The sequence below is a fragment of the Trachypithecus francoisi genome, unplaced genomic scaffold (genome assembly GCF_009764315.1).
Source record: "Trachypithecus francoisi isolate TF-2019V2 unplaced genomic scaffold, Tfra_2.0 Lachesis_group13, whole genome shotgun sequence".
NCBI classification, from domain to species: Eukaryota; Metazoa; Chordata; class Mammalia; order Primates; family Cercopithecidae; genus Trachypithecus; species Trachypithecus francoisi.
Genome location: NW_022681458.1, coordinates 71866134 through 71893798, shown reverse-complemented (window position 1 = coordinate 71893798; position 27665 = coordinate 71866134). Strand labels below are relative to the sequence as shown.

The window sequence follows — 27665 nt, the reverse complement described above, 5'->3', positions numbered from 1 at the left end:
ATGCCAAAGTTCTTTGCTTTTGCTGAATTGCCAGACCCCAGAAATTCCCTTCCACTCAGAACTTTGAAAGTTCTGATCGGGACATCTGCTATCAAACAGAAATTTGTCCTCAGTGGTAGGAATCACACTGAGAGAAAGCAGCTAACTAATGAGCACAATATGTTCAAATCCAACTCAAGGAGCCACTGCATGTTAACATTTCCTTGTTGCTGTGGTTTGAATGTGTCTCCTCCAAAATTCAGGTGTTGCCTTTGTGATAGTATTAAGAGGTGGGTTCTTTAAGAGGTCGTTAGGTCATGAGAGCCTCTCCATGATGAATGAGATTAAGGATTAAGTACCTGATAAACAGGCTTGAAGAGGAGGCACTTAGTATCTTCTTGCCTTTTGGCCTTCCACTCTGTGAAGACACAGCATTCCTCCCCTCTGAAGGAGGCATCTTGGAAGTAGAGAGCAGCCCTCACCGGACAACTGAACCTGCTGGAGGCTTGATCTTGGAATTCTCAGCCATCAGAACTGTGAGAAACTACGTATCTATTCTTTATGAAGTCTTAGGTCATCTGACAGAGCAGTGCAAAATGGAGTAAGACACTTATGTAGCACGCATACTGCTAATTATCAATAGGTGTACCACAGCTGTCTTCCTCCAGTGGACTGACTGACTGTATACCCAGCAACTAGTACAGTGTCTGACCCAGGTAGCTGGCATTTATCAAGTGTTCACTATGTACCAAACACTAGACATGAATTATCTCATTTATTCCCCACAATAACCTTTCTGACCATTTTAGGTGTGATCTCCCAGGGACCACACCTTTTCCAGCTCTTTGAACTAAAGGGTGGCATTTGAACATAGACTAACAATCTGATAAGCTAGTTGCTAGGGCTGTGCGATGAAGTAATGGCTCATGTTTATCTGTTCCCTGACTGTGTCACATGGGTGGAGTTGCCTGGAGAAATATCTGGTTAATTGCAAGGTGCTTTTTATAAAGACTCAACCAAATAAAAAGAAAGCCAGGAGGAGGGAGAAGGTGATGACTCGGGGCCACCAGTTAACAATCCTTAAGACTGCCTTTTAGTTCTCGGACACAAAATTGACATCTTCTTGGCTGCCACCATGTCCAGCAGAGGGCTTCCTTATCCCCATTCTTTGTCAAATGCCGTATGACAGTTTGAAAGTGTAGCTTAAACACAAGAAGGAGGTGCCAATAACATGAATAAAACAGCCACCTCAGTCAGTGTGCCTTCAGTGACTTTTTCTTGGAGATACCTCTCTTTACCTTGAACCTGTGCCCTATCCTGACCTGCTGCTTGGCTCTGGCCTGGTTCACTTGGCCCTTCTAACTTCATCTCATTTGTTTAGCACTTTTACATCTCTCTCCTTTTCCCCCTGCCAGACTGATTCTGCCTGTTGTCTATAGTATAGTCTCCTTTCCTCTGTTCCTCCTCAGTGTGGCTCTCCACTTGTCCCCAGACAAGCAGGGCTTGAGGATGTAGAATTTTTGTTGCCACATCTCCTTCCCTAAGAACATAGTCAGTCAGTCTGGGCTTTTCTAACTATTTCGTATTGACCAAGGGATTAGAGATAGAGGGTAAAGAGGTTCCTGGTTGACAGGTTTCACTCAGGCTGCAACCCTGGGGCATCACAGGGTTACACAGTGCAGCTCTCTGCCTTAGTGGGGGTCTCTGATCCCGGGCCTTGTTTTTGCATAGGGACTCTCTCCAGCCACACTGGTGCGTACTTCTTAACTCTAGAGGTAGATTCTGTCCCATTTGCTCAGAGATTTGATATTTTGACTTCAAACCACCCTATATGTTTTCTTTCGTCACCTTCTTTACTTTCTTTGAATCTTCTCTGGGTAAGAAAAGTAGATGTTCTTTATCCCCAAGTTTCTGGCCCAGTCTCAGGCTTCAGGAAATGCAGGGTTCTTTCCTTTCCATTTCCATCCTATATTCACTTGAGCTCACTCTGGACCTTTGGTGCTGACAGCTTTGTCTAAAGATCAGGCTGACTTGCTTATCTTTCAAACCTTGCCCCAGGATCTCTGGCAACATGGCAGCTGCCCTGTTGTCCAGTAGCCCTGTGGTCTCTGGTTTTTTACACAGACTCTGTTCCCATTACTCATTTCAAAGGGAGACTCAGCTTCCTGTTCTAAAACTCTCCATCCTACATTCTCGGGGTTTTTTGTCTTTTAGCAAATACAGACTGTTCTCCTTTGATTGACAACCATAGACCTGCGTAACTGAGTAATGCACTCCCAGTTCTCATTTACCTGTTTCAGGGGAGGACCCCACTTCCCCACCCCAAGTGTGAAGTTAGCATGCAATTTCAGTTTTCACCAGTGAAACTTTAAAATAGCATCAAATGTGATATTCAGACTTCAGGAAAACTGAAATGCAGTTAAATATTCCACCAAACAGGGGGGTGATGTTTCACAGAAATACCATGCACAACATCAAGTTTCTGATTCTGCCTTCTTTTGAGGCATTAGTCATTTTGGGAAAATGTCTGTTTGTCATAGTCTTGTCTTGCAGAATGGAAATTTTCTTCCGAGACAGAGTACTGTGGGCTCTGATATTTAACCTATAATTAGTGTATCCTCTGGAGGATTTTCTCCCCTTGATGTAGAGGCCTCTTTGTCAGTCAGCCTTCTGTTTGACGATGATAGCAACCACAGGGCAGCACAGTGAATCACAGGGCAGGGAAATGCTTGCTCAGATCCAAAATGTTTAGATCTTCTGTAGCAACGGGAACACGTAACAATTCAAGTAGCAGGCTTACCAAAAAAATAGCAGGCAGTATAAAAGACAGAATATTTATAAAGAATGAGAAGAGACATAAATCCTGAGTTTTGATCTAGTTTTGCCCCAGTGTATGGAATAAAATTGCTCACCCTCATGCTTTTCTTAGCCAGTTCACTAGTATTTTTAGTTTTTGCCTTTTCAGCTGCTCTCTATCAAGTGTTTTATTCATTGGCAAACAACAGTCAGAGGCTCTTGACAAAAAGCTCCCCCTTACAGGCACCGGGTTTTTGGTTAGGAAATGGCAGTTTACAGGCACAGAGTAGCTGTATCACGACAGCACTATTGTCTGGGAGCAGAGAGTGCACAGACACCACCAGCTCGAGAGCCCGACCTTGCTTCTTGCTAAGAAATGTCTCCTTTTTGCCTGTTTTTGGCAGAAGCCAGACTGGGAGATTGCTGCAAATGGCTGCAACAACCTGTGTTTAATGTGGTGACACTAATAGATTCTGAGAATTAATCTTCAGCCAAGAAAGCATGATGGAAGGTACTAGAATTTCAAATTAGGTAGTGGATTGATTTCCTTCAAGGCTGAAATTTGCTTCCTTTATCTTCTGGTGGACTTTTCTATCATGTTCAAACCACCCACCATAGCCTTATTTCAGAGTCTCTTGTCTATATCTCATGGTATAAATAAATTGTTATTCTGTTGTTTTGTCTTTTAGCACACAGAAAGCATATCTAAATACAAATTAAAAAAAAAAAGATTAAAAAATCCAGGAATGAATGAAAGAATTGCTTATGATTTGGGGGAAAAGTAGTTTATCTCTTGCTACTTTTTTTCTAGAATAAAGGACTCTGGAAAGAACTGAGCTCAGGAAAATGTCTCCCCAGGTTGAAACACTGTCTTTTGCAGAAACGATAGCCCACCAGAGTGTCTCAGATGTGGCAATAATTAAGGGTTCTTCCAGTCTCCTCTCAGTCCACTGAGCTCAGTGGAGCTCAGTCCATTCTAAAATCATGCGACTAATTGCTTACAACAGAACTTCCAAGGATATCATTTGTGGGGCCCAAATAAAAAGCAAAGGTCTCTGTGGCTAAGTTTGGAAACGTGGGCTCAAACAGAATTAAACTATTTTTTACCCCAGCTCTTGTAAGAACCTTTAATAGGCTTGTGTGCATTATGAAACTCCAAACTTACTTGGTTTAGAGAATCACCAAAGTTTTCCAACCTCTTTTGACTAGGAAACTAGTTTCTTTTTTTGATGGAATGCTTTGTGTGTCTAGTGCTTCCCCTAATTCACCTCACATTGGCTGGTCCCCAATCCCATACAGAGTTTAACATTGTATGCATCCTTTCGTAAAAACTGTTCAGTCCCTGGCTGGGGGAAGACTGTCTTCATTTGGAATTTGCAATTCCTGGTTTAATAAGCAATGCCTGAAATGAACAAGTATATTAAAACTCCTTAATTTTACTTGTTTGTTCTCCAAATCACGTTAAAGGATTCTCTCTTGCTTTATAAAAGGACATGGAAGCTATCAGGAGTTTTAGGAATCCCAGCTGTCAGTTTCATTTTCATCCACTAAATCTCTGTTGACCAGGGATAGAAATGACAAGCCGACAAACTTAAACAGTAAGAATTTTGGTCAACAAACTACAAAGTCTTAAGCGATAACAATTATACCCTAGTTAAAGTTGGTGAAGGGACTAAAGGCAATAATTGTTCTTAGACATTCAAAGGAAGCAGCTTAGGAGGTGAAGGTCACTGTTCTGGGAGCCTCCTGACTTACTGGCTTTGCAGCTTGCCTAGTCTTGCTTCTTGCATTGCGGATCTGTCCGCAGTATGACTTCTGCCTTTGCTCCCCCGGTTTAGTTCAATTTCGTTCTAAAACTTCTCCCAAGACTTACCTAGCTCCGTTCACACCAGCTCCAGGAAGTCTTCCCTGACTACAGTTCTTCCCTCTGGCCCCGAAGTATTGTTTTGTACATTGTACCTTTGTCATTTTTAACAACACGGAGCAGAGCAGGAAGGGTCCTCCTGTGGGAGTTGAGGAATTGACCTCATCACTATCAGGACTTGATCCCGTTTCCTTACCTCTTAAAAGAGGGGCTAGAATCAAAAAATCTCAGTCTCTGAAGCCCTATGCTTTTGTGTTATTATTTCTTATCCTAAAGATACAAGCAAACATAATGGCTTTTGCTGTTTCATGTGTTTCTCTTGTCCTTCCACCCTCCAATTAGATTGTAGATCCTTGAGGAAAAGGGTCATAGTTTTTAATTAATTTATATATTTTGGCTAATTCTGGTGCTGTGTAATAAACGTTTGCTGAGTAAATGATATGATGCTATGCCCTGATATCTAGTAACACAGGACTTTCTATCTGTTCTTAAGGAATAACTTTCCTCTATTTATCTGTAAAATAATAATTCCATTTCAGACTGGCTCTTTGCTCCCCATGAGAAAAAAATATATAGAGGAGTATTTTAGAATAAAGCTATACCTTCAAGTTCTTCATGCCCTTTCCCTAAAAATCCTCCAATGCAATTGCAGAGTCACAACTCTGCTTAGCATTCTTCCTCTTTACACTCAGATTCAGTTTTGCTGATCCTGTGGTATGATGGTGTATGGTAGACACACCCTACAGCAATAATTTAACTTGAGAATATCCTGAGGATGACCCTGTATGGCAGTTGCACCTGAATATGTGTTTGGAGTTCAGAGCATGCCCAACCCAGAGATCAATTCCTTGTCTGTGAGGAATATCTGAGCTCTGGGCTCTTCCTGTGGGACATCATCATACAGGGGAGTGAGGCTCTTTGTTTCAGGTTAAATGAAGGTTGCCAGTTGGAGGTTGTTAGGAGGAGGGAGTGAAGGGAAAATGCTATATAAACTGCATGCTTTTTGCATGCAGTGGTGGTTCTTCTGTCAACACACGGCTACTGCATCATCCCTGTATATCCTCCTAATAAAACCCTATGTCTCATTCGTTGGTTTTGGGTCTCTCCTTCAGCCTCTTGAACCTGGTGCCATCCCTACTGAAGTTAATAGGGCTTTATCATGATAGACATTCAACCCACTTCAGTCTTTCTTACTTGGAGAACTAACAAAGCCTTTTTTTTTTTTTTTGGAGACAGGGTCTCACTCTGTTGCCAGGCTGGAGTGTAGTGGTGTGATCAGAGCTCACTGCAATCTCAAACTCCTTGGCTCAAGTGATCCTCCTGCCTCAGCCTCCTGAGTAGCTGGGACTACAGGTGTGCTCCGCTAACTTTTAAGTTCTTTTTAGTAGAGATGAGGTCTCACTATGTTGCTCTGACTTGTCTTGAACTCCTGGGCTCAAGCAATCCTCCTACCTTGGGTTCCCAAACTGTTGGGATTATGGGCATGAGCCACCATGCCTGGACAACAGATCCTCTTGATCATTGCTTCCAGAAAGTAGAATGCTTACTATCTTCATTTTTTGGATCTTCAAGCAATAACAGATTTACTTGCTAGTTTCTTTGTCTAATTCTCTGACTTCATTGTTCACTTATTTCTTTTTCTTTTTTTTTTTTTTTTTTTAGACAGAGTCTCGCTCTTTCGCCCAGGCTGGAGTGCAGTGGCCGGATCTCAGCTCACTGCAAGCTCCACCTCCCAGGTTTACACCATTCTCCTGCCTCAGCCTCCCGAGTAACTGGGACTACAGGCGCCCGCCACCTCGCCCGGCTAGCTTTTTGTATTTTTTAGTAGAGACGGGGTTTCACCGTGTTAGCCAGGATGGTCTCGATCTCCTGACCTCATGATCCACCCGTCTCGGCCTCCCAAAGTGCTGGGATTACAGGTCACTCATTTCTTTTATTCCTCCGTAATCTAGAGAGGGACCCTCTCCAACATATCAAATGATCTTGCGACCTTGTTGGAAGCCTTGCTTCTCCAGTGGATGCTAACATTGTGAAACAAGCTATACTACCTTTCATTGCATCCCTAGACACCAGTGGAGACATATTTTCATAAGGCTGGATGGAGTATGGGTTTCCCAGTCTTTCTCAATCCCTGTTCAAGGAGCTTTACTTACTGAAGCACCCAAAGGACCTTGTTTTCAGGCCTCACCTGGAACACTGTGCTGAGGTACTTATCTTAAGGAGGAAGGTAGAGGCAGCTCCAGCTCACTTTCCCCTTCACGTGCTATGAATTTTTTATTAATTTCCTCCTCCCACCTTCAGCCTCTGCCCCTGTGTTTACTAATTTGAAGTGTTGCCACCAGTCAACAGGCTATTGAGGGACCCCTGTTCCTTTTGTTCATTCTTTCTTTTCAACGAGCATTCCCTAGTAGTCAGATGATGCTTCAACAATTAATGCAGGAAGAAAGCAAAAAAAAAAAAAAAATGTGGGGGACGGGTGGTGGGGTGAATATTATGTGAGGAAATAGGAAATTTCTCTCCCCATGTTTGGGAAATACTTCAATACTGATATGTCTATTTGGTGATGAGAAACAGACATGATGTGACTTACTAAAAAATCACTGAGCAGGCTTAGCTTCAGATCCAGCAGTTCCCGCACTCCCATCCTACCTGTCCCCTCTGAGGTTCCTGGGGGTATGCAAAACTACCAGGTGCATCTTCAGTAGGAACTCTCAGAGGACATAGGAGCTAAGTTTACCTTAGGAGTTTTTATACACTATTCCTAATGCTAGGAGGACTGGGCCATGCACCTATGTTACTGACAGTATAACTACCTCTTGGATTCCCTCTTTTTTCAGGAAACATGGTTATTAGCATTTTTGCATAATATCAAAGCATATTAACTTTGATAGTTACATATAGAGATGAATATACAAGGAATCAAGGGAAGATTGCTGATGTAAAGGCATGAACACAGTCTTTTTAAAGCATATGCACTGCTTTTTTATTTTTCACAGAAAAATAATAGATTATACCAAAGGCCCTGAACCTATAAAAGTCAAATGATGTATTTCTTCCCATGGCAAGGCAGAGGTGGTATTTATAGTCCTGCAAGCAGCCGAATGGAGATAATTTAGGTTCTGTTGGCTTTTCTGGCCGAAAGCTCCAGTTCCAATAGATAGGGAATCCCCTGAATCAATTCTAAAACAGACTGACTGGGAAATTTACCGAACATCTTTTCAGTACTAGAAGGTAAGGGATATGAAAGTGTTTTGAACTGAAAACTGCAAAGGCTAAAGCTTTTTTTGTAAATTTAACTGTTGAGGATTGTTTCAAGAACTCTGCTTAAATGTTCTGAAAAGATGTTCAAGGTGAGGCTGAACTTTTTTTACCATTTGTCAGTGAATTTCATTAAAAATATGTTATATGTTAGATGTTGCTAGCATGCCACTATTGAGTAAACTAAAGACGTTCATTTCATGGAGTGGGCAGAATGGCATCCATTTATCCTAAGCCTCCAATGTGGGCTAAAGACTGATAGCTTAAAAGGGTGGATGTTAAAATTTCTTCCTCTTGCCAAGGGCAGCTACGCAGAATAGAAATGTGATGGCAATTGGAGGGGTATTTGTCAGATTCAATTTCACTAGAAATTTCCCTGTATCAAAATCAACTTGAATAACACAGAAGGTACAGCAAAATGTACTAAATCATTGTTTGCTTTGAAAAGGCTTTTGAATCTAAAACAGAAAGTAGTTATGCCGGTATGATTTTAACCAATTAACCACGGAAGAGTTTAAGTGCAACCCAATTTTTACCATTTTGAATGGACTTTTTGTTCCCTGTTTGTATAATTCTATCCCAATTCATCTGAATTATATTGTAGTCACTTCCTGTTCTGTGGTTTTTCTGGTTCTTCAGAAGACATTAGAAATCAAGCACCAAACTTTCTGTGAAGGTTTCTTTATGATTAGTTTCTCTCCTTTTAAGTCCTAAATGCCTTTTCCCTACCATTAAACAAGCGACATTTCATATATTAGGATTTAATTGAGGTGATAGTATTTAATTCTACATATTTCTAAAATAAAGTGTGTGTATATATATATATATATACACAAATCACCTTGACTCCACTGAAAATATTTTTCTGTAATGAAAATGCAGGTAGAAATTTGTCTGAGCAGTCTATATTTTCAGTGTTTTGAGTACTTCAAATTCATGGTAAAATTGTATTTTCAACTTTGCTTAAAACAAACTAAGACAGATTTCTGATGTTTTAATTAATTCAACTAATAGAGAATTACTATTTTTCTTATTTTCTGGTACATATTAATAAAGAAAGAGCTGTGTATCATTAACCAATGATCAGGTTTTAGCTTTTACCTTCTCTCTCTCTCCCATATTCATAGGTGAACGGGGTGTCTAAGATTGTACTTTGGATTGTTTGTTGGTTTTTGCAAACAGGTGTCTTATTAAGGATTTTGAAAGGCGACCTTCCGTCACACATCTCCTTGACCACCCATTTATTAAAGGAGTACATGGAAAGGTTTTGTTTCTGCAAAAACAGCTGGCCAAGGTTCTCCAAGACCAGAAGCATCTAAATCCTGTTACCAAAACCAGGTACTGTACTCTCTTTCTTCTTTCTCCCTGTGGTTGTTTATAAAAATGTCATGTAATGTGTTTTGATTTGCCCAGCATTATTACTGGTAATTAGCACATCCCTGCATTTTTAAGAGTTTTATTTACATGATATTAAGTACTCCATGCCCAGTGGATGAGAGCAGGAGAGCTTCAGAAACAAACTGCCTATTTGTGCTCTTATGGTCAATTTCTCTCAAGTGGCTGAAATCTTACGCTGCCCTGGTGTTCAGTTAGCTCTAGTTAAAAAATCAAATATATATATTTACATTTAACAGAAATTTAGATTTTTTTTTTTTTTTTTTTAACCAATAAGGGTAACTGTAGGAAAGCAACCATGGCTGACATTGTGTGAAACACCTTTACTTGGCTGTTGTAGACTGAAGAGCAGTCATGTAGGCTGTAAAGTGATTTTTGGAAAGATTCTGAGCTAAACACTGGAGGCTGTTTCTCTAATGTGCTCTGAGACCATTTTCTCTTTAGTTTCAAACTCCTTAGAGTCGATTTAGTATTTTTAAGTAAGATTTTTCAGGTATTGTTTATTCTATCTAAAGCAGCCGTGATTCCTACCCTACCTCATCCTCCATTTTTTTTTTTTTTAAGAAGGTAGATTTTTATAAAAATGTTTATTTTCTGGGGCAAGTGCTTTAAACAGTATTTCTTGGTGAATCGCTAAGAAATAGATCTTTGATTTCTGTCCAGAGGGTGGCAGAATTTCTCTTTAAAAAAATTAAATGTAAATAAACCTGCTTCCTATGCTCAGCAATTATTTGGTTTTATGAAACCATCCAAGATGTAGATCAGCTCCAGTCAATTATTATTAAAAGAACATTCAAAGTACTGGAGGTGAAGAAAATAAAATATCATGAGTTGCAAGTTCCGGAAATATTCAAGTATTCTGCAGAAAGCTGTTTAGTAATCAGAAAGCCAAACACTGGCCTCAGAACTCTTGGAGCTGGAGGCGTAGTTTCAAGGTGACTATATTTTGCTGATTTTTCTTCCCTTTTGGATAGCTCAGTGTGGATTTCTTTTCCTACTTGTTTCCTTTTTCCACTGCCATTTCTGTTACTATGGCCTCCCTGCAGAGTAGAGAAATGCAGAGAAATTCTTGTGACTTGGGGTCTTTTTGAAGCAGTAGGAACTTGTGTTTAAACCCCAGGGAGCTGAAATCTCTTTTCTTCCTTGTTTTGGTTCCTTTACAGCAGCCACCACCCCTACCAGCCACCTACACACACACACAGCACCAGCACCACCAAAAATGAAGACGAAGTAAAAGAAAATACAAACTAAGCAGAAAACAAACCCAACATTTAAAGGGTATGAGTCAAATCCAACATCTCCTCCTTGTCTCCCTGTTCTGGGATTTGCCACGGAATGATTTCTAAGACTTCATTTGCCAAATTATCTGGGTTTTCACATTTGCCTGACTTAGCCTGTCCAGATCTATGCTCTCTCTCTCTTTTATTCTTTTTGAAGAAAAAAGGTGTGTGGTGGCTCATGCCTGTCATCCCAGCGCTTTGGGAGGCTGAGGTGGGCGAATCACGAGGTCAGGAGTTTGAGATCAGCCTGACCAACATGGTGAAACCCTGTCTCTACTAAAAATACAAAAAATTATCTGGGCATAGTGGTGGGGGCCTGTAATACCAGCTACTCGGGAGGCTGAGGCAGGAGAATAATCATTTGAACCCGAGAGGCGGAGCTTGCAGTGAGCTGGATTACGCCACTGCACTCCAGCCTGGGTGACAGAGTGAGACTCTATCTCAAAAAAAAAGAAAAAAAGAAAAGAAAAAAACCAAAATCTTTCTCCTTTTACCATAGAAAATCGTAACACCAGCCTCTCTCATCCCCCTTCTCTAATTTCTCTCTATCTTTGTTAACTCCTTTGATGTCAGAAGTCTCATGTAGTGGCAAAGGCTTCTCACAGGGTCTTTGTAATCTCGAGTTTCACTCAGTGGTTTGTGTTTCTTTGAACTACCATAAAAAAAAAAATACAACCTCACAAATAGGTATCAACACTTTAAACAATCACTTCCTTAGGATGTAGGAAAATTAATTCCAAAGGAAACACAGCGCACGTAATTGACATGTAACCTGCCACCTCTCTTGTACTATTGCTTCCTCTTGCAACCGGCAAAGAGCTGGCTACATAGATGTTTTTCAGCCCACCAGGAAAAACCCTCAAATATCATTCCATGCTGATAAATCAATATATTTAAAGCTGTGATTTTTCAAGTTAAAGCAGACAAAACACACACACACACACACACACACACACACAGAAAAATTGAGGTGAGTATATAGATGATTGAGGCCAAATTACCCACTCATCATTTTTCTACACAGTTATGGCCACCTGGCAGGCAGTGCAATGTGGTGGTTAAAACCTCTGGCTTGGCAGGGTGTGGTGGCTCACACCTGTAATCCCAGCACTTTGGGAGGCTGAGGTAGGAGGATCACTTGAACCTAGGAGTTTGAGACCAGGCTGGTCACTGTAGCAAGACCTCATCTCTACTAAAAAGTTAAATAAATAATAAAAAGTAAAAGAAAAATCAGCCGTGTATGGTGGCACATGCCTGTAGTCCCAGGAGGCTGACGTGGGAGGATCACTTGAGCCCAGGAGTGTGACACTGTAGCAAACTGTGATTGCACCACTGCACTCCAGACTGGGCAACAGATAAAGACCCTGTCTGAAAGAAAGGAAAGGTAAGGAAAGGAAAGGGAAAAGGAAAGGGAAAAGGGAAAAGGAAAGGGAAAGGGGGGAGGGAGGGAAGGAAGGAAGGAAAGAAGGAAGGAAGGAAGGAAGAAAGGAAGGAAAATAAAGAACCTATTGCTCTACCAGGTTTGGATCTCAGGCCAGCCACTAACTGGATATGTTTTCAATCTTTCTCTTCCAAAGTTTCTTCTATAAAATGGGGATTATTTTGAGGGTTAAGTGAGTCAATACATGTAAAATGCTTAGAATAGTGCACCTTCCATAAATGTTAGTAGTAGAAGTAGTGTACAAGGCCTATTTAATTCTGAGTCTTTCATTTCTTTTTAACACTAACTACCTCTTGCCCATAATGTGTGCAAATTCATCTTTTTACTTACTGTAAAAGATCACGAAAATAAATAGTACTGAGGTACTGAATGTTAAAAAATATCCCATTTTATCTCTTATTCAATATCTAATTTATTCATTCAAGAGGCATTTATACCTGTGTATGTGTCAGGCCCTGTGCTGAACAGAGGGATTACAAAGGCAAATCAGATGCAGTTCCTGATAAAGAGCTAATAGTCTGGTATGTGATAGAGACAAGAATCAGGTGAGAACAGTTCAACATGAAAAGTACCTAGATAAAGGAATGCCTGGGATACCTCCCAGAGCACCTGGGAAAGACACCTAAGTCAGTCTGGGGTTGGGATGGTGGGGGAAGATGCCCCGGAGCTTCTGGGAAGATGATCCTTGAACCGTCCTGAAGAACAAATTGAAGATAGTCAAGGAAAGGGGGTTATTTGGGGTAGAGGGGAAAGAATGAGCAGTGAGCAAAGGGCAAGGCACAAGAGCTGGAGAGAGCTTGGGGCATCTGGTGAACAATTAGTTGACATGGCTGGAGCTTGGTGTGGGGTAGGTGGGAGGGAGAGACAAGGTAGACAGGAGCCAGGTCATAATGGGCCTAAGGAGCTTGAATTTGTTTCTTAGGCCCTGGGGAGCTATTGATGAGTTCTAGAAAGTTGTTCTGATTGCAGTATGGAGAATGAAGCAGGGCAAGGCTGCAACTAAGGAGACTAGTGAGCAGATCATAGTAATTACAAATGGCAGAAGATATTAAAATAATGGTATTGTCGGGACTTAGTGATGGACTGATTGAGGGAGATTAGGGAAAGAGAGAAGTGTGATGGGGCCTCCCCAAACTGGGCTGCCTCCCTGGCCTGGTTCACGATACAATCACATAGAAATTGCAAGACACGTCTTCATAGTCTATCAAATGCAATGCTGAGTACTTCCAGATATTACACAAGGCTTCCAGCTTTCTGCCTGAAAGAGAGTTCTTCAATGATCTAAGCAGTCCCGGGCCCTCCAGCTAGAGTAACTCTTTTGGATTTGAGAGCTGATACAGAGTAATGAAACATAACCTACAGGGAACACTTGCTTACTATTCCTGCAAAGGTAAGGAATATTCTGTCCACTTTAGTACTTTTCCCAGGGGAGAGAGAAGTTGGTAGTTTCAGCGGGGCTGCAGGGAAGAATGCCAGTTCTTAAAGGATTGGGGAACACTTGGACAGGTGAAGGGGAAGGATATAGAGAGAGAGGGAGACATTGAAGACAGAAGAGAGAGGAAACAATGGAGGAAGCAACAGGGAGTGGGTCAGGGGCCTAAAAGGAAAGTTCACCTTAGAAAGAGAGAAACTCTAAGTTGGGAAAGACACAGAAAGGTTAGATAAAAGTACTCAGAAAACTTAAGGGAGGAGAGGAGGTATTGTGAGGAAATTCATGTTGAATGGCCTTTATCTTTCAAAAAAAAAAAAAAAAAACTTAGCAAGGTTTCAGAGTTGGGAGTGGAATGGGTACTCCAGGGGAGTGTTAAATCTTTGAGATAGTCACTATGAGGAATATGATAAAGGGTCAATTAAAGATAGACATCATGATTGCTTAATAGCATAGAAAACCCAGGTGGAACGTAACTGAACAGCATCCTATTGTAGTGAAGTTAATCCGTCTCTAAGATAATGCACGTAGAGCATTCAGGACAGTATTTGGCACTAGGAACTCTCAGAAAATGTACCATCACCACTACCGCCTTTCTCATCTGTCATCTCGATTAACTCTTAGCAGCAAGGAGTTAGGAGTAGAGAAAGCAGACATTATGGTCTTCTTCAGGCTGGAGACTGACTTCAGTGGACGTGATGAGTGGGTAAGGAAGCAAGGGAATCAAGGTTAGTAGAAGAGTGGCCTTGGGATCTTTGGGGGTAGGGAAGAAAGTGACACCAGACTGGCTTATTGACTTTGAGACTGATCTAGTTCGGGGACTCGCTATTACAACAAAGATGAAGAGCAGGTTCAGTGAGGGGATGATGAGGAAAGGGATTGTAAAACTGAGATCCTAGGAACTTTTGATAGATAATTAGGGACTAGGGATAGCTGAACTTGTGGGCAACTTCAGTGGAATAGAAAGAAATGTTTTTTAAGTGTTGACAAGTTGAGGAACTCTTAGATCAGAATGTGGGAAGAGTTAACAAAGTGATTGGTGGGACATGGGGAAACCAAAGACTGATATCAGGGGAAGGGGTAGAGAGAAAGGAAAATTGGGGGTCACTTGCCAAAAAGGATGATATCAGAGTGTGATGTGAACTTTTAAAAGGGAAGAGATTGGTTAGGGAGAGCAATGGTTGGGAAAAGACAGAGGGGAGCAGGGAGAATACACAATTTCGCTCCTCTGTCACAGTGAGGGGGTAGAAGGTAGTGCTGGGAGAAGAGTGTTACAGGGAAGTGGTCCATCTCAGTTATGGCACATATTCAAGAGTATTCAAGAGCAAGGCTAAGAATCATGGAGGGCTTGTTCACATAGAGCAGAAGCTGCACTGGGCATGGAGAGCTTGAGTTTGTTAGGCCCCTGTCTCACCTTTCCTGGTGTAACCATTCAGGCTTTTCTGAGTGCTTTTTGGAAAGCCAGGATGTGATTCATCCCTATTTCACTATGTATACATACATACATACATACATACATATACATATATATACACACGCACACATACATACACATACACCCCCCCACACACACACACACACTACAGCTATAGATACAGGACAGCAGAGGCACCTGTGGAGAAGTGACATTGTACTATTTGAGATTTGATAGATACCATTACCTGATGCTGATTATAGTGTATGTATGACACCACTGGAATTTAAGTTTTTCCAGTAAATTATAATTGTGCCAACACATATATTTGATTCAGGTACAATAGAGCAGTTATGAATCCAAGTCTTACTCTTTTAAAGGAGGTTAAGTAGCCCTAAAACTATGTGAACAATGAGTTGAGGGTACATTGTTACTTAATCTGTTGGGGGTGTTTTTAAACTATTTGGTCATTTCCTTTATATCAGCACCTATTTCCTTGATCTGCAAAAAGGCTTCTTCCCCAAACCAGTTTTACAATTTCCTGAATTCATTAGTATCATCTGGTATGTCATCATACTGTTAAAGTTCAGAGAAGTAGATTGAAAACATGCTTTTTATCACTTTACAAGGGTTATCGGGAGAAGAGCGAAAGCACTCTGGAATGTGAATGGAGGCAGGGAAAGGACTCGGTTGTCTCTGCCAGGACCATGAACTCAACCGTGAACCTCAGTAAAATTACAAGATCCAGCCTGCGGTGCCCCTGCAGGTGGTTTGGTACTAGCTGAAACCACAGATGTTAAACCCTAAATGCCACGGGTCTGTTCTAGGTATTACTTGGTAGAAGAATTGAGTTGCTGGGGTTTTTTTTTTTTTTTTTTTTTTTCCTGCTCGGTTTAATGGATTGTAATTCTGCCCTTGCAATTTGCCTGAGGCTGATTAAAACAATGACTTCAGCTTTTGATTTCTTTTCAACCTGCAGCAATGACCTTTAAAAACCGATTTCTCACTATTTAACTGCCCGAGTTTTCCCCAGTAATCCTTGCTCACTCTCTCCCTCTTCTACCTTCAAATGTGTGCATGCATGCACTCACATACACACACACACACACACAACACTCCATATTATATACATTAATGGGTTCTTGGGTTCTTATGTAAATGAATAACTCCAGAAAGATTACTTCATAAGGTGCTGAAGAAGCTTGACACATAGGAGGTTAAAGATCCTTTTACTTTCCTAACAGAAGAAATAAATCTACACCTTGCTATAATTAGTATCTGCTATCTATGTATACCTATATCTGTCTATCTACAAATGAGCAAATAAGTTCGTTAATATTAATTTTATGCTGGTGTTACTGATTCTTGCTGCTTAGAGAAGTTGGGTATATCAAATACTGTTTAATATGATGAATGATAAGATGCTGATTTATTGGGATTCTGGCCAAAACTGTGCTTAGATGAAAAATGGACAGATACTAGAGTAAGTTCCACCCAAACAATTATCCTATTTTAAAATCTATGCATGGTATTGTTTGATAGATATAGCCTTAAGTTCAGGGACAAGATACAGCTCACGTAGTTAAGGGTATCCAGCTGGTAGAATAACGTTACTCCTCAATGGTGTGCTACTGTTTTTCTCATTCTAGGTCCATTATTATAGAGTTATCATAAAATAAAAGTTTCTCTTTCATTGTCTCTGTTATCAAAGGGTGTATTGAACGGAAATAAAGATTTAGAAGAAGTAGTCAACATCGCTGACCTTGGTGTAGTAACAGTACTCCGTTCTCAGTTTTGAGTAATGTTTTCATTCTTTTATGGAATCCATTGAATGTAGTGATAAGGGAGTGATCCCTGGGTTCTCTCTCTGGCCATAGAGGCTTTTGTCCTAGATTCTTGAGGAAAGACATCTTCAAGTCTGCACCTTTTCTTCCTCATAGTTGGTGAGTGAAGGGAAGAACATATCCTGTCTCACCTACATGAAGTTCTTGCAGCCCTGTTTGTACCTACTTACGTGGAAGCCTCCAATTCCACAGGCATAACTGGCAGACAGAAACAGGCTAATTGATTCATGAGTCACTTTGGGGCAAAATATGTTTGTCAATATAGTTCACAGGACTAGCAGCTCAAACAAAGAAGCTAGCAGGCCCAGTGATGGGATATTAGAGAGCATTGACACAGAAATGGTTTTAACCATAATGCAGATATAGAGATTAAACTAGAGTGAAAGCTGCAACACTTTAGGAGTTTATTTCATGAGAATAATTCCTCTAGTATTTGAACCAGTTTGGTGCCCTCTGAAGCTCCTTTCCTACTCACTGGCTGGGCCAAAGATTTGAACAAAGACCCTCATCCTCTACCTCATCGATGCTCACTGTTGTCTTAGGGGAACTCCCAGCCTCTACCTCTGGCTCTGTCTTTCCTGGTCTTCCGATTCTATTCTTACGCTGCACCCATTTCCTTGGACTTGATGGTACAGACTTGCCCTCATTCCCACCCTGCTTGATCCGTGGATTCAGGCACCAGTTTCCCCTTTACCTGATCCCTGAAACCTAAGACCAGTCCTGCTCTCCACATTCTCCCGCTCCACTGCCTCACCAAAAGCAAACTCCAGGAACCAGTCCAAACCAAGACTTTCCCTCTAAGCTCCAACTCGCAAACTCTGTTTGTCTGAGAAGCCAGCCTTGGCAGCCAACATACTTACAGACTCATAAAAACAAGTAGGAAATCTAGGAAAAGCAATATAAACTTTACTGGAATTTGAAAACATCTTCTGAGCCATTAAAACAACAGTGCCTTATCACATACTTTTGATTTAGTAGAATGTTTTTTGCTATCTATCCATTCATTTATCTATGTCTGCATTCCTCTGAGCTTTGGAATACTCAATCCAAGTAGCTTTTAGTTGGAGATCTGTAATTTTCACATTAAACGAGGAATTCTTCAGCAAAAATTGATAATAGATGCTATTCTCAAGTGGCACACTAGGTGGAGCGTGTGAATTTAAAGGAGATTAAGATCTATAGTTACTAATGACACAATCACTTAATAAAATTGAAAATAAATAAACCAAATTTATTTTTATTAATTTCAACTAAAAATAGAGAAATATAAAACAATGTAACACTTTTTATAAGCTTATGTAAAATCTAAGATAATGTTTTTAAAGGAGATAAAAATTGAAATAAATAATGCTTTTTCTCTACAACAGACCCTCCAGACCCCATAGCCAGAGGAGGAAAGTTAAGCAGCCAGCAGTTTCCAAATAACACTAGCTGGGGAAAGCAGAAATAGTGTTACACATACATATTTTTTTTTTTTTCTGGTTGAGAAAATGAAGTGGTCTTTATCAGAGTAGAGAAGTCTTGCATCTACCTCCACTTCTAGATTGCCTGTTTCACTTTTAGGAGCAAGTATTTCTAAAGAATATGATCGCCTGTAAGCAAGGAAAGAGGCAGTTAAAATTTTTTAAAAGTTATTTTTTGTTAATACAATATTATTGGAGAAGTTTTTTTTACAGGAGTCAAGCTCAGATTTACAGACAACATCTGCATGATTCTTGGAAGTTCTATCTGTGAGACAGATTGGCATAGCATACAGTCTGCTTCAGGCTCAGAAGATACCAATTTTGATCCTAGTGATATTGCATTGTGTATATTCACACTGAAAATGAAAACTTTCTACTAGACTGCATCTGTTTGTGAGATTGCAAGTAAGGTTTTGTCCATGCTTCCATTTTTAGTTGGCTATAAAAATGTCATCCAATGTGAAGCTTGGGACTCCTGAAGGAGCTCAGGCTGCCATGAAGTCCAGGTCAGGAGTTACTGAAGGAAAAAAAAACCTGGAAAACTCACCACTGGTTCAGTGGTATTTTGAATTCTGACTTCCTTCCCCAATCTGCCTGTTAAAATTTACTTCTCAGAGTCTTAAGATAGCTACTCCATGCATTCCGTCCAGGGTATTTGGTTGTCTTCAGTGAGAGACAAGAGTGGAGAGTGCTTACTCCATCTTGACCAGAATCAGATCTGAGGTAATTTTTTAATTATTGATTTTCTTTTTTTTTTTTTTGAGACGAAGTCTTGCTCTGTCACACAGGCTGGAGTGCATTGGCGCGATCTCGGCTCACTGCAAGCTCCGCCTCCCGGGTTCACGCCGTTCTCCTGCCTCAGCCTCCTGAGTAGCTGGGACTACAGGCACCCACCACCGCGCCTGGCCGATTTTTTTGTATTTTTTAGTAGAGACGGGGTTTCACTGTGTTAGCCAGGATGGTGTCCATCTCCTGACCTCGTGATCCACCCACCTCGGCCTCCCAAAGTGCTGGGATTACAGGCGTGAGCCACCGCGCCCGGCCTAATTGTTGATTTTCTTTGTCAAATGATGTGCAGAATAAACTCTGACTTAGCTTATTTTGTGCAATTATGAGATGTAAATGTAGGAAGGTGACAAACTAGCTGAATTTAATATGGTAATTTAATTATTTCATGAAAATGTGGTATAATTTTTTTTTTTTTTTTTGAGATGGAGTCTTGCTCTGTTGCCAGGCTGGCATGCAGTGCCTTGATCTCGGCTCACTGCAACATCCGTCTCCCGGGTTCAAGCAATTCTCCTGCCTCAGCCTCCTGAGTAGCTGGGGCTACAGGCACAAGCCACCATGCCCAGCTAATTTTTGTACTTTTAGTAGAGACGGGGTTTCACCATGTTGGCCAGGCTGATCTCAATCTCTTGACTTTGCGATCCGCCCGCCTCGGCCTCCCAAAGTGCTGGGATTACAGGCGTGAACCGCCACACCCGGCCAATATTTTGTTTTTTGAGTAACTTCAAGCAAAATTATTCTTAGGTTTTATGTGAAGGGGATTTTGATCAGAAATATGTATCCTCCTGCTGTTTTATTTAACAAAATGGCTAGCTAGAGGCAGGCAGCAGCTCTGAGTTTTAGTAAAAATCTGTATTACAAACCAATTTGATTTTTCTTTGCCATCAACAATATGTAAAGACACAGATAAATAATTATGTTTAATAATTTTAAAATGTTTAGGTTATAAATTTGATTTGATTAAATAAAAACTAAGCTTCATTCTACTTTGGACCTTTATATAAATTAGCAGCAAAACTGGTTCTAGGACTGGAGATGACTAATAGCATGCTTCAAATATCCCTTTTCAAATTTATCAGTGGTGGATATTGAAAAGTAAGATTTAATATAATAGGCTAGAAAGAGAGAAATCAGTTTTATCTGGCCATTTCTATTTCATTATTAAACTCAAGACTCAATATGAAGAGCTGATAAATTTGCTTCTTCCTCTTTACCTACTTCTGTGAAATGCATACCAAAGGGTGGCTGTGCATCAAGATTCCATGACTTCTAGCTGGTACTTACCATAAAACTTTCAGTCAACCCCAGCTTCTAGGATCTAGCTAGATGGTGGGTGATATCCTCATAAGCTGTGATGATGATGGGCATAAAAGTGACAGAGAAGAACCAAGAAGTTATGCTTCTGGGCTAGTGAATTTACAGTATGTAGGAGGACAGTTTATGTATGATTGTGTTTAGTCAGTGATATTCGGAGTAATGTGTGTAGTTATGCAAATTGATTCCAAATTTTAACAGGGATGTAAGAAGAATAATTAGCACATGTTTTCAACTTTATTGCATTTTTATATCCATGACTATATGTGCTTTCATAGCTACCTGGGAGATAGACGGATCAGTCATGAGTAATTCTATTTACAGATGAAGAAAACTGATATAGTGGCTGTTAAGGGATTTGCTGAGTGTCTCATACCACAGTGCTCGCAACTCTGAAACTAGGGTCCAGAGCTCTTCTAGCCAATGTGATCCCCCTCATAGGACTGAGTAAATAAATAGGTACATATTTATAAAGCATAATACTACCCAGTGATTAAAGTGACTGAACTAGGTAGGTAGGTAAGTGGGTAAGGTAGATAGGTAGATAGACAGATAAATAGACTTTACAAATCATCATGTTTAATGAAAAAATTAAGCTTACATTATAAAATCTAAGTATTATATCATTTTTATAACTAAACATACAGAACCTGTATTTTGCTTATGGGTACGTATATGCATCTGACCAATATTTGAAAATAGACTGGAAGGAAATCCATCAGATAGTGGTCACCTCATGAGAGAGGGGTGGGATGGGACAAGGGTCACAAAGGGATTTCAAATAAATAAGAAAAATCATAAACAATGATCAATTATTTGTTGTTTACTATATGAATCTCTGGAAGTGTTATGTAGGTTAAAAGCTATCACAAAAGTTGGGGGTGGTACTGGTAGATAGAGCAGGGGGACCTCAAGGCAAGTAAGGCATTTAAGGCTATACCCCAGTGAGAACCATGTGCCTGACACTGAGCAGAAATCAGAGGTGTTTATTCTGGAAGTGCTACCTTTGGCGTTTAAGAAAAGCAAATATGTGTATTAGGTGGGCCCATTTGGTAACACTCCTCACTCTGGCAGAAAGTAGACTTGAACTATGGAGATCACTTTATCCCAACAGTTCTACAGTGGCAGGAGAAGCTTGGGGACCTGGACCGGACTTCCTGTCCCTGTCTCTGACGTCTCTGAACATATCATGTGATAAGATTGTGAATGAGCCATCCTTGCTGCCCACTTTCTGCTGCATTATTTGCTGTCTTAATGCTTAAACTCTATTGATAAATTTCTAGGCATGAGAGGATGCATACCAGAAGACCTTATCGTGTGGAAGACGTTGAAAAATACTGCCTTGAGGATGATTTGGTCAACCTAGAGGTTCTGGATGAGGTACTAAATATTTAGTAGACAATTCTCATTGAAGACATTTGTTTCATGTGGTCTGACCTTTCTGTTGTAGAGCACGTCTTCCTCGGGTCATTTGAAAATGTAATTGTTTGTGTAGCCATGGGATGAAGCTCAGGGAGCATTCAGTCACTGTGACTATGATCCTGTGCTGTGTTTATTTAGATAGCCCCTAGAATCATGAAGAGAAAAGGAGTTGGATTTTTCCAAAAAAGCTCTTTATATTGTAGCCTTAATGGTGGATTAGATCAGCTGAAACTATTTTATTTGATAAAATTTGACAAAAATATTTCAATTAACCCTTAAGAAGTTGTTTGTTCTTCATAAGAAAGAGCTTCATTTAGGGAAATCATGAAGTTAATATAGCTTGAATTCTAAATTTGAAGTCTCTGATAATCGCTACTTAAAATATGCATGTTTAATAGTGCTGTTAATTGCACAGGACCTGTTTATGCTGAGTCTAACTCTGGGGATTGTTACTTTCAATGTCTAAATCACTAAAGTGTAATAAAAAGTTTAATTCTGTATTTATGCCACCTAGGTTTTAAGTGCAGTGCTTTGAGAAATTAACTTACCGTTTTGTCTGTGCTCTATCAGTAGGAACAGCCTATTAAATAAAATTTTAAATACAACATTTTGACTGGTTGAGATGAGTTCTTTTCACAATAACAAGTAACATCTTTCTTGGATAGCTCAGTGTCTTTTAGCAAGTCCTAAGTAGGCCTAATTCTTTCAATGTATTCCTATTTTTTCTTTCAAGGCAAATATTGGCATTGTTTTAATGAATTAGGATCGTTAGGGTCATTGTATGATTTAAAGGAACTACTTTCATCTTTTAAAGAAAGATGTTCTTGGAAGAATAAATTTGTTGTCATTTTTAGAATCTATCCCTTGATTGGAAATAATATTTACTCTCAATACCATTTATCCTCTTCTTAGGATACAATTATCCATCAGTTGCAGAAACGTTATGCAGACTTGCTAATTTACACATATGTTGGAGACATCTTAATTGCCTTAAACCCCTTCCAGAATCTAAGCATATACTCTCCACAGGTAAGGGATGGTTTAAGAGCTTACTGCTCCTTAATAGGAAATTAAAACTCACAAGGGCAAATGAAAAGAAAAAAAAAGTAAGAATAAAATTATGCTACCCTAGATGTATATACTCCAAACTGCAGATAGTAATGTAATACAAATGGAATTTTTACATCTTGAGGATACCTTTTTAAAGCAAACTATAACAATAATAGTTAACCTTTATTGAGTGCTTACTGCATGTTGGACACTGGGTTACCTCACTTTTCACACCCTGTGGGACAGGTACTGTTGTTAAACCTAGTTGGCAGACGAGGAGACTTAGCATACAGTGGCTCCCTCTTACTAGCTGACGAAGCCAGTTAAGTACAGAAGTGAAATTTGAACTCAGGCCTGCAGGCTCCAGAACCTGTACCCTACAGTCTTCCTAATGCAACAAGTCCCCTAATAAGTGACGGAGTCTTGGTTTCATGGGCAATAGGTAGTGGAGTATTAGATGGTCCAGCGGAGAGTTTCCTTTAATTATCTTTCCTTCAGTTTTCCAGACTTTATCATGGGGTGAAACGTGCCTCTAATCCCCCCCACATATTTGCATCAGCAGATGCTGCTTACCAGTGCATGGTTACTCTCAGCAAAGACCAGGTAAGAACTCACCTTCCTTTCCTACGGAGTCACACAGTTAAGACATGTTCTGTCTTCCTCGTCAGCTCCTAAGTCTTCCTGAAAGCTTTCCATTCTGGTTGCTGGTGCCGACCCAAAGAGACAGGAGACGAAATGGCAGCTCTGTGGAACTTGTGCATAGATAAGGCCATAGCATCAGGAGAACGTGAAAATGCTTCTCAAGAAACATAAAGCATTCACATCAAGAGCACTCATTTTCTCTGATAAGATACAATAAAAATGTTTCTAATATGAATATGATGAGAACAGTGCGAACACAACGTGATTACACGGCAATGATTGTAATAAAAATAGCATATAGAATGGCATAAGTGAAATTCTTTCCTATCAAGGTCTTAGAATTTTCATGATTCTGTCTTTTTTGTATGAAATATTGCACAGAGGTTGACAGCGACCATGCACCACACCATTTAGCTGCTGAAAAATTGTGATAGATTGGGTAGAGAATGAACAAACCTAAACTCAATGCTAAACACAGACTCATCCATTTTACCTTTCTAGGCTTCTAATTCACAGTGCTGATATATCTAACCTTTCATCCCTCCTTTACTTTCAATAGGTATATTTTTCTTTGTTTCTTTATTCTGTTTGAAATAGAAGTAGTCTAATTTGGCAAGCAAATTTTCTGAGAGTATCACTGTAAGGATTTCCTAAGACCTGGGAAGTCCCAGCTTTGGGGTTTGTTGAGTAATAGATGACATTATAAGAGTGTAGATTATAAAATGGAATACATGGATTCACTGTATCTTAGAAACTTAGCTCCTCCAAATTCTTGTTGTTCCATTATACAGATGTACCATAATCTATTTAATCAGTCCAAGATTTACAAGTCCCAGAGACTTGTAAAATGTCCATAGATTTCATAGGGAGGAAGTAAATGGAGAGAAAAATATATTGTTTTTAAGTTAAGAAGTCACCTCACTGCATTGTCTTTTTTGACATCATTTCTGACACCAAATGTTGTATTTTTTCCAACACCAACCAATTCTCCAACCCCAGCTGGGTGCCCAACGATTCAGTTCAATTCTGACACTACCTGGAGTTAGCACAGACTCCACAGATTAAGCGATTAGTGCTACAAGAATGTTCCCACTTTAGATGCCAGCTGCAAATGGAGTACTTAGGCTTCTCACACTTCTGCCTGGCTGAATACCAGTCCAGGGGTTCTTGTGACTCTCTTTAGGTTTGATGATTCACTAGGAGTGACTCAAGGAACTGAGGAAAACACTTTACTTACATTTACCAGTTTATTATGAAGGGTATAACTAAGGAACAGCCAAATAAAAGAGACATATGGGGCAAGGGTATATGGGGGGAGGAAGGGGATGTGGCACACAGAGCTTCCATGCCTTTTCTGGGCACATCCCCCTCCCAGCACCTCAATGTGTTCACCAACTCAGAAGCTCTCTGAATCTCGTTGTTCAAGAATTTGTATAACTTAATCTTAAATTCCCCTCTTCTTTCTAGAAGTTGGGAGGTAGGGCTGAAAGTTCCCACACTCTAATCACATGTTTGGTCTTTCTAATGACCGATCTGAAGCTATCTAGAGGCCTCACCTTGAACCACCTTGTTAGGAATAAACTGAGGTATGGTTGAAAGGGGCTCCTTGTGAATAACAAAAGATACTCCTACCACTGCTGGAAATTCCAAAGGTTTTAGGAGCTCGGTGCCAGGAACCAGGAACAATGCCCAATATATAATTTTTGTTATACCACATCCACTAATTTCCTTTATACATAAAGAGTTCCCTGAAATGAATGATAAAAATATCAACAATACAATAAAAAATGGGCAAACAATATGGACAGGTCACTTAAAAGAGAAGCCTCTTAAGCATGTGGAAGGAGGCCTCATTTGTAATTTTTAAAATGCAGAATAAAGCCGCACGGAGATACCATTTTTTAACCCTATTAGATTGTCAAAAATCTAACATCCTGTTGGTGAGGCTACAGGAGAGCTGGCACTTTCATATATTGGAATAGTCCCTAGGAAAGCAATTTGGTAATATGTATCAAATTTACAAATGTATTTACCTTTTGATCCAACATCCCCATTTCTAGGAATTTCTCCTGCAGATGAACCTGCATAAAAATATGACTTATGTATAAGGTTGTTCATTGTAATATTGTTTATAATTATAAGGAAAAAACTCAAATATCCCAATATGGACTGATTAAACAGATTATGGTACATCTGTACAATGGAACAAGAAGTAGCTATACAAAAGGTTGAAGAAGATCTCTTAAATAGGAAGATTCCTAAGATCTGTTTCTCAGTGAAAAATTAAGGTGTACAGTAGTGGATGTTATATGAAGCACGCAAGTTGCTTCTGTGCTATAAATTCTTCACTTGACGGTCCATTTTCTGTGCCAGTGCATTGTCATCAGCGGAGAGAGTGGCTCTGGGAAGACAGAAAGTGCTCACCTGATTGTTCAGCATTTGACTTTCTTGGGAAAGGTATGGACTAATCTGCTTTATGTATTATGGTGAAAAGTTCCTACAGAGTAACTGCATATTTTATAAATGATGGAAGTACTGCTTTTTTTTTCTTTTGTTGAGGCTTGCATAAATACATTCCATCTTTGTTATGTTTGCCTCCTGATAGCAAGGCCTCTTAAGATGTCAGCATGCTATCCTTCTTTCACACTGGGAGGAGAATAATGCCAGCGCAAATTTACTGGATTATTGGCAATTAATTTTCATGTTTTCAATGTAATAGAAACATTCAACCATTAAGTAGTAAGAGTGGTTAAGCACTAGGAACAGGATCAGGGAAAGCCACTATAGTGATTAAAAGGATGGAAAATAGAAGCCTTTGAGCAAAAGTTGAGGGAAATGAAAATTTTCAGCTTGGTGAAATCGATATTGAAAGAATGACTTCAAAAATAGTCTAGTAGTTACTTACACTCTGAATTAGTGTACTAGGTGACTAAGAATGTATGGAATTTTTATAGATAAGGTTTATAGACTATTATGATAAATGCCAGAAAAGTTCCGGGATCTATTTAAAAATCTTTCTAAACTTGTTAGGCATTTTATCTGTCAAGGGTTTTAAATGAAATATGGCTGGATTTTAAAAACTGCTGTCCTAATCTAGCCAAATCTGATTCATATGCAGATCCAGGGAGTTGCTCATATGAGAAAATGATGCTGGTGGTTGATACTAACGTCTCTTTGTAAAAGGGCAATGTGGATTTGGGTGGGCAAGGGATGGGTGCCCGGCAACTTTGCTGGAGTAATGTTTCTGGAGTCTCTTCTTGACTGTTCTCTGTTTGGCACAGGCCAATAATCAGACCTTGAGAGAGAAAATTCTACAAGTCAACTCCCTAGTGGAAGCCTTTGGGAACGCATGCACTGCCATCAATGAAAACTCCAGCCGTTTTGGAAAATATCTGGAAATGATGTTCACACCAACTGGAGTTGTGATGGGGGCAAGAATCTCTGAATATCTCCTTGAAAAATCCAGAGTGATAAAACAGGCAGTGTAGGTGCACTACTTTGTCACTGTGTTTTTGCCCTGCAGTAAAAACGGGGGGGCTTTGGGAATTTTAATAGTTAAGTTTTCATCCTTGTTCTTAACATTCCCCTACCCTCCCAAGGGCAAAGAATGATTTAAGCAAAGGATCAGTGGTAGATTTTAACCTAAAAGAAATTAATGGAAAGAGTACAAAGGGCTGGGGTGGGTGTGCTTTGGGGATGGGTATGCTTGTTTCTCCTGAGCTGGTTGTGTCAGGTAGAATTTAGCAGCATTGCAGACATTTTTTAAGATCCTGAGGCCCATTAAAATTGAACTTGTTTGTTAAAAAAAAAAAAAAAAGACACCAAGAATATTTCACACGTTAATTTTTTCCTTAGATTGAGGCAGAGAAAACAATTATTCTATTTTTAAGGAAAGCGTTTGGTAATAGAAATCAATAGCACAGACTTTGATCTGGGTTCAAATGCAGGTTCTGATACTCACTGTGTGACTTTGGGCATTTCACTAACCTTCTCTGTGCCTCATCTGTGAAATGGAAATGCTACTAGTGCTGACCTCATGGGTTTGTTGTGAGGATTAACATGTTCATTTATATAAAATTACTTAAAAGAATGCCTAGTGTGGTACATCCTATCAGAGTATTAGCTACTCTTCCTATTATAGTAATATAACCACTAGTGTGGTACATGCTGTCAGAGTGTTAGCTACTCTTCCTATTATAATAATAACTCTTCCTGGGGAACATCACACACTGAGGCCTGTCGTGGGGTGGGGGGTTGGGGATGGGGCGAGGGATAGCATTAGGAGATA

General features: G+C 39.9%; 1 protein-coding gene across 1 annotated transcript; it reads left to right on the top strand.

The window, feature by feature from the left end:
- LOC117094203 (myosin-IIIb-like) lies at positions 1–26943 on the top strand. Its single transcript, XM_033229409.1, has 8 exons — positions 1–115; positions 2194–2236; positions 9080–9235; positions 21547–21643; positions 22598–22714; positions 23234–23338; positions 25751–25834; positions 26659–26943. Exons 1-8 carry the CDS (start codon positions 1–3, stop codon positions 26863–26865), a joined length of 924 nt encoding a protein of 307 aa, XP_033085300.1. The 3' UTR covers positions 26866–26943.
- The last annotated feature ends 722 nt before the right edge of the window (positions 26944–27665 follow it).

Bases quoted from the DNA above. Each gene is read 5' to 3' on its own strand.
- LOC117094203 (XM_033229409.1), top strand. From the start codon at position 1: ATGCCAAAGTTCTTTGCTTTTGCTGAATTGCCAGACCCCAGAAATTCC. The intron at 116-2,193 runs GTAGGAATCACA...TTTGTCTTTTAG, and splicing joins ACAGAAATTTGTCCTCAGTG to CAAATACAGACTGTTCTCCT. The intron at 9,236-21,546 runs GTACTGTACTCT...ATAAATTTCTAG, and splicing joins AATCCTGTTACCAAAACCAG to GCATGAGAGGATGCATACCA.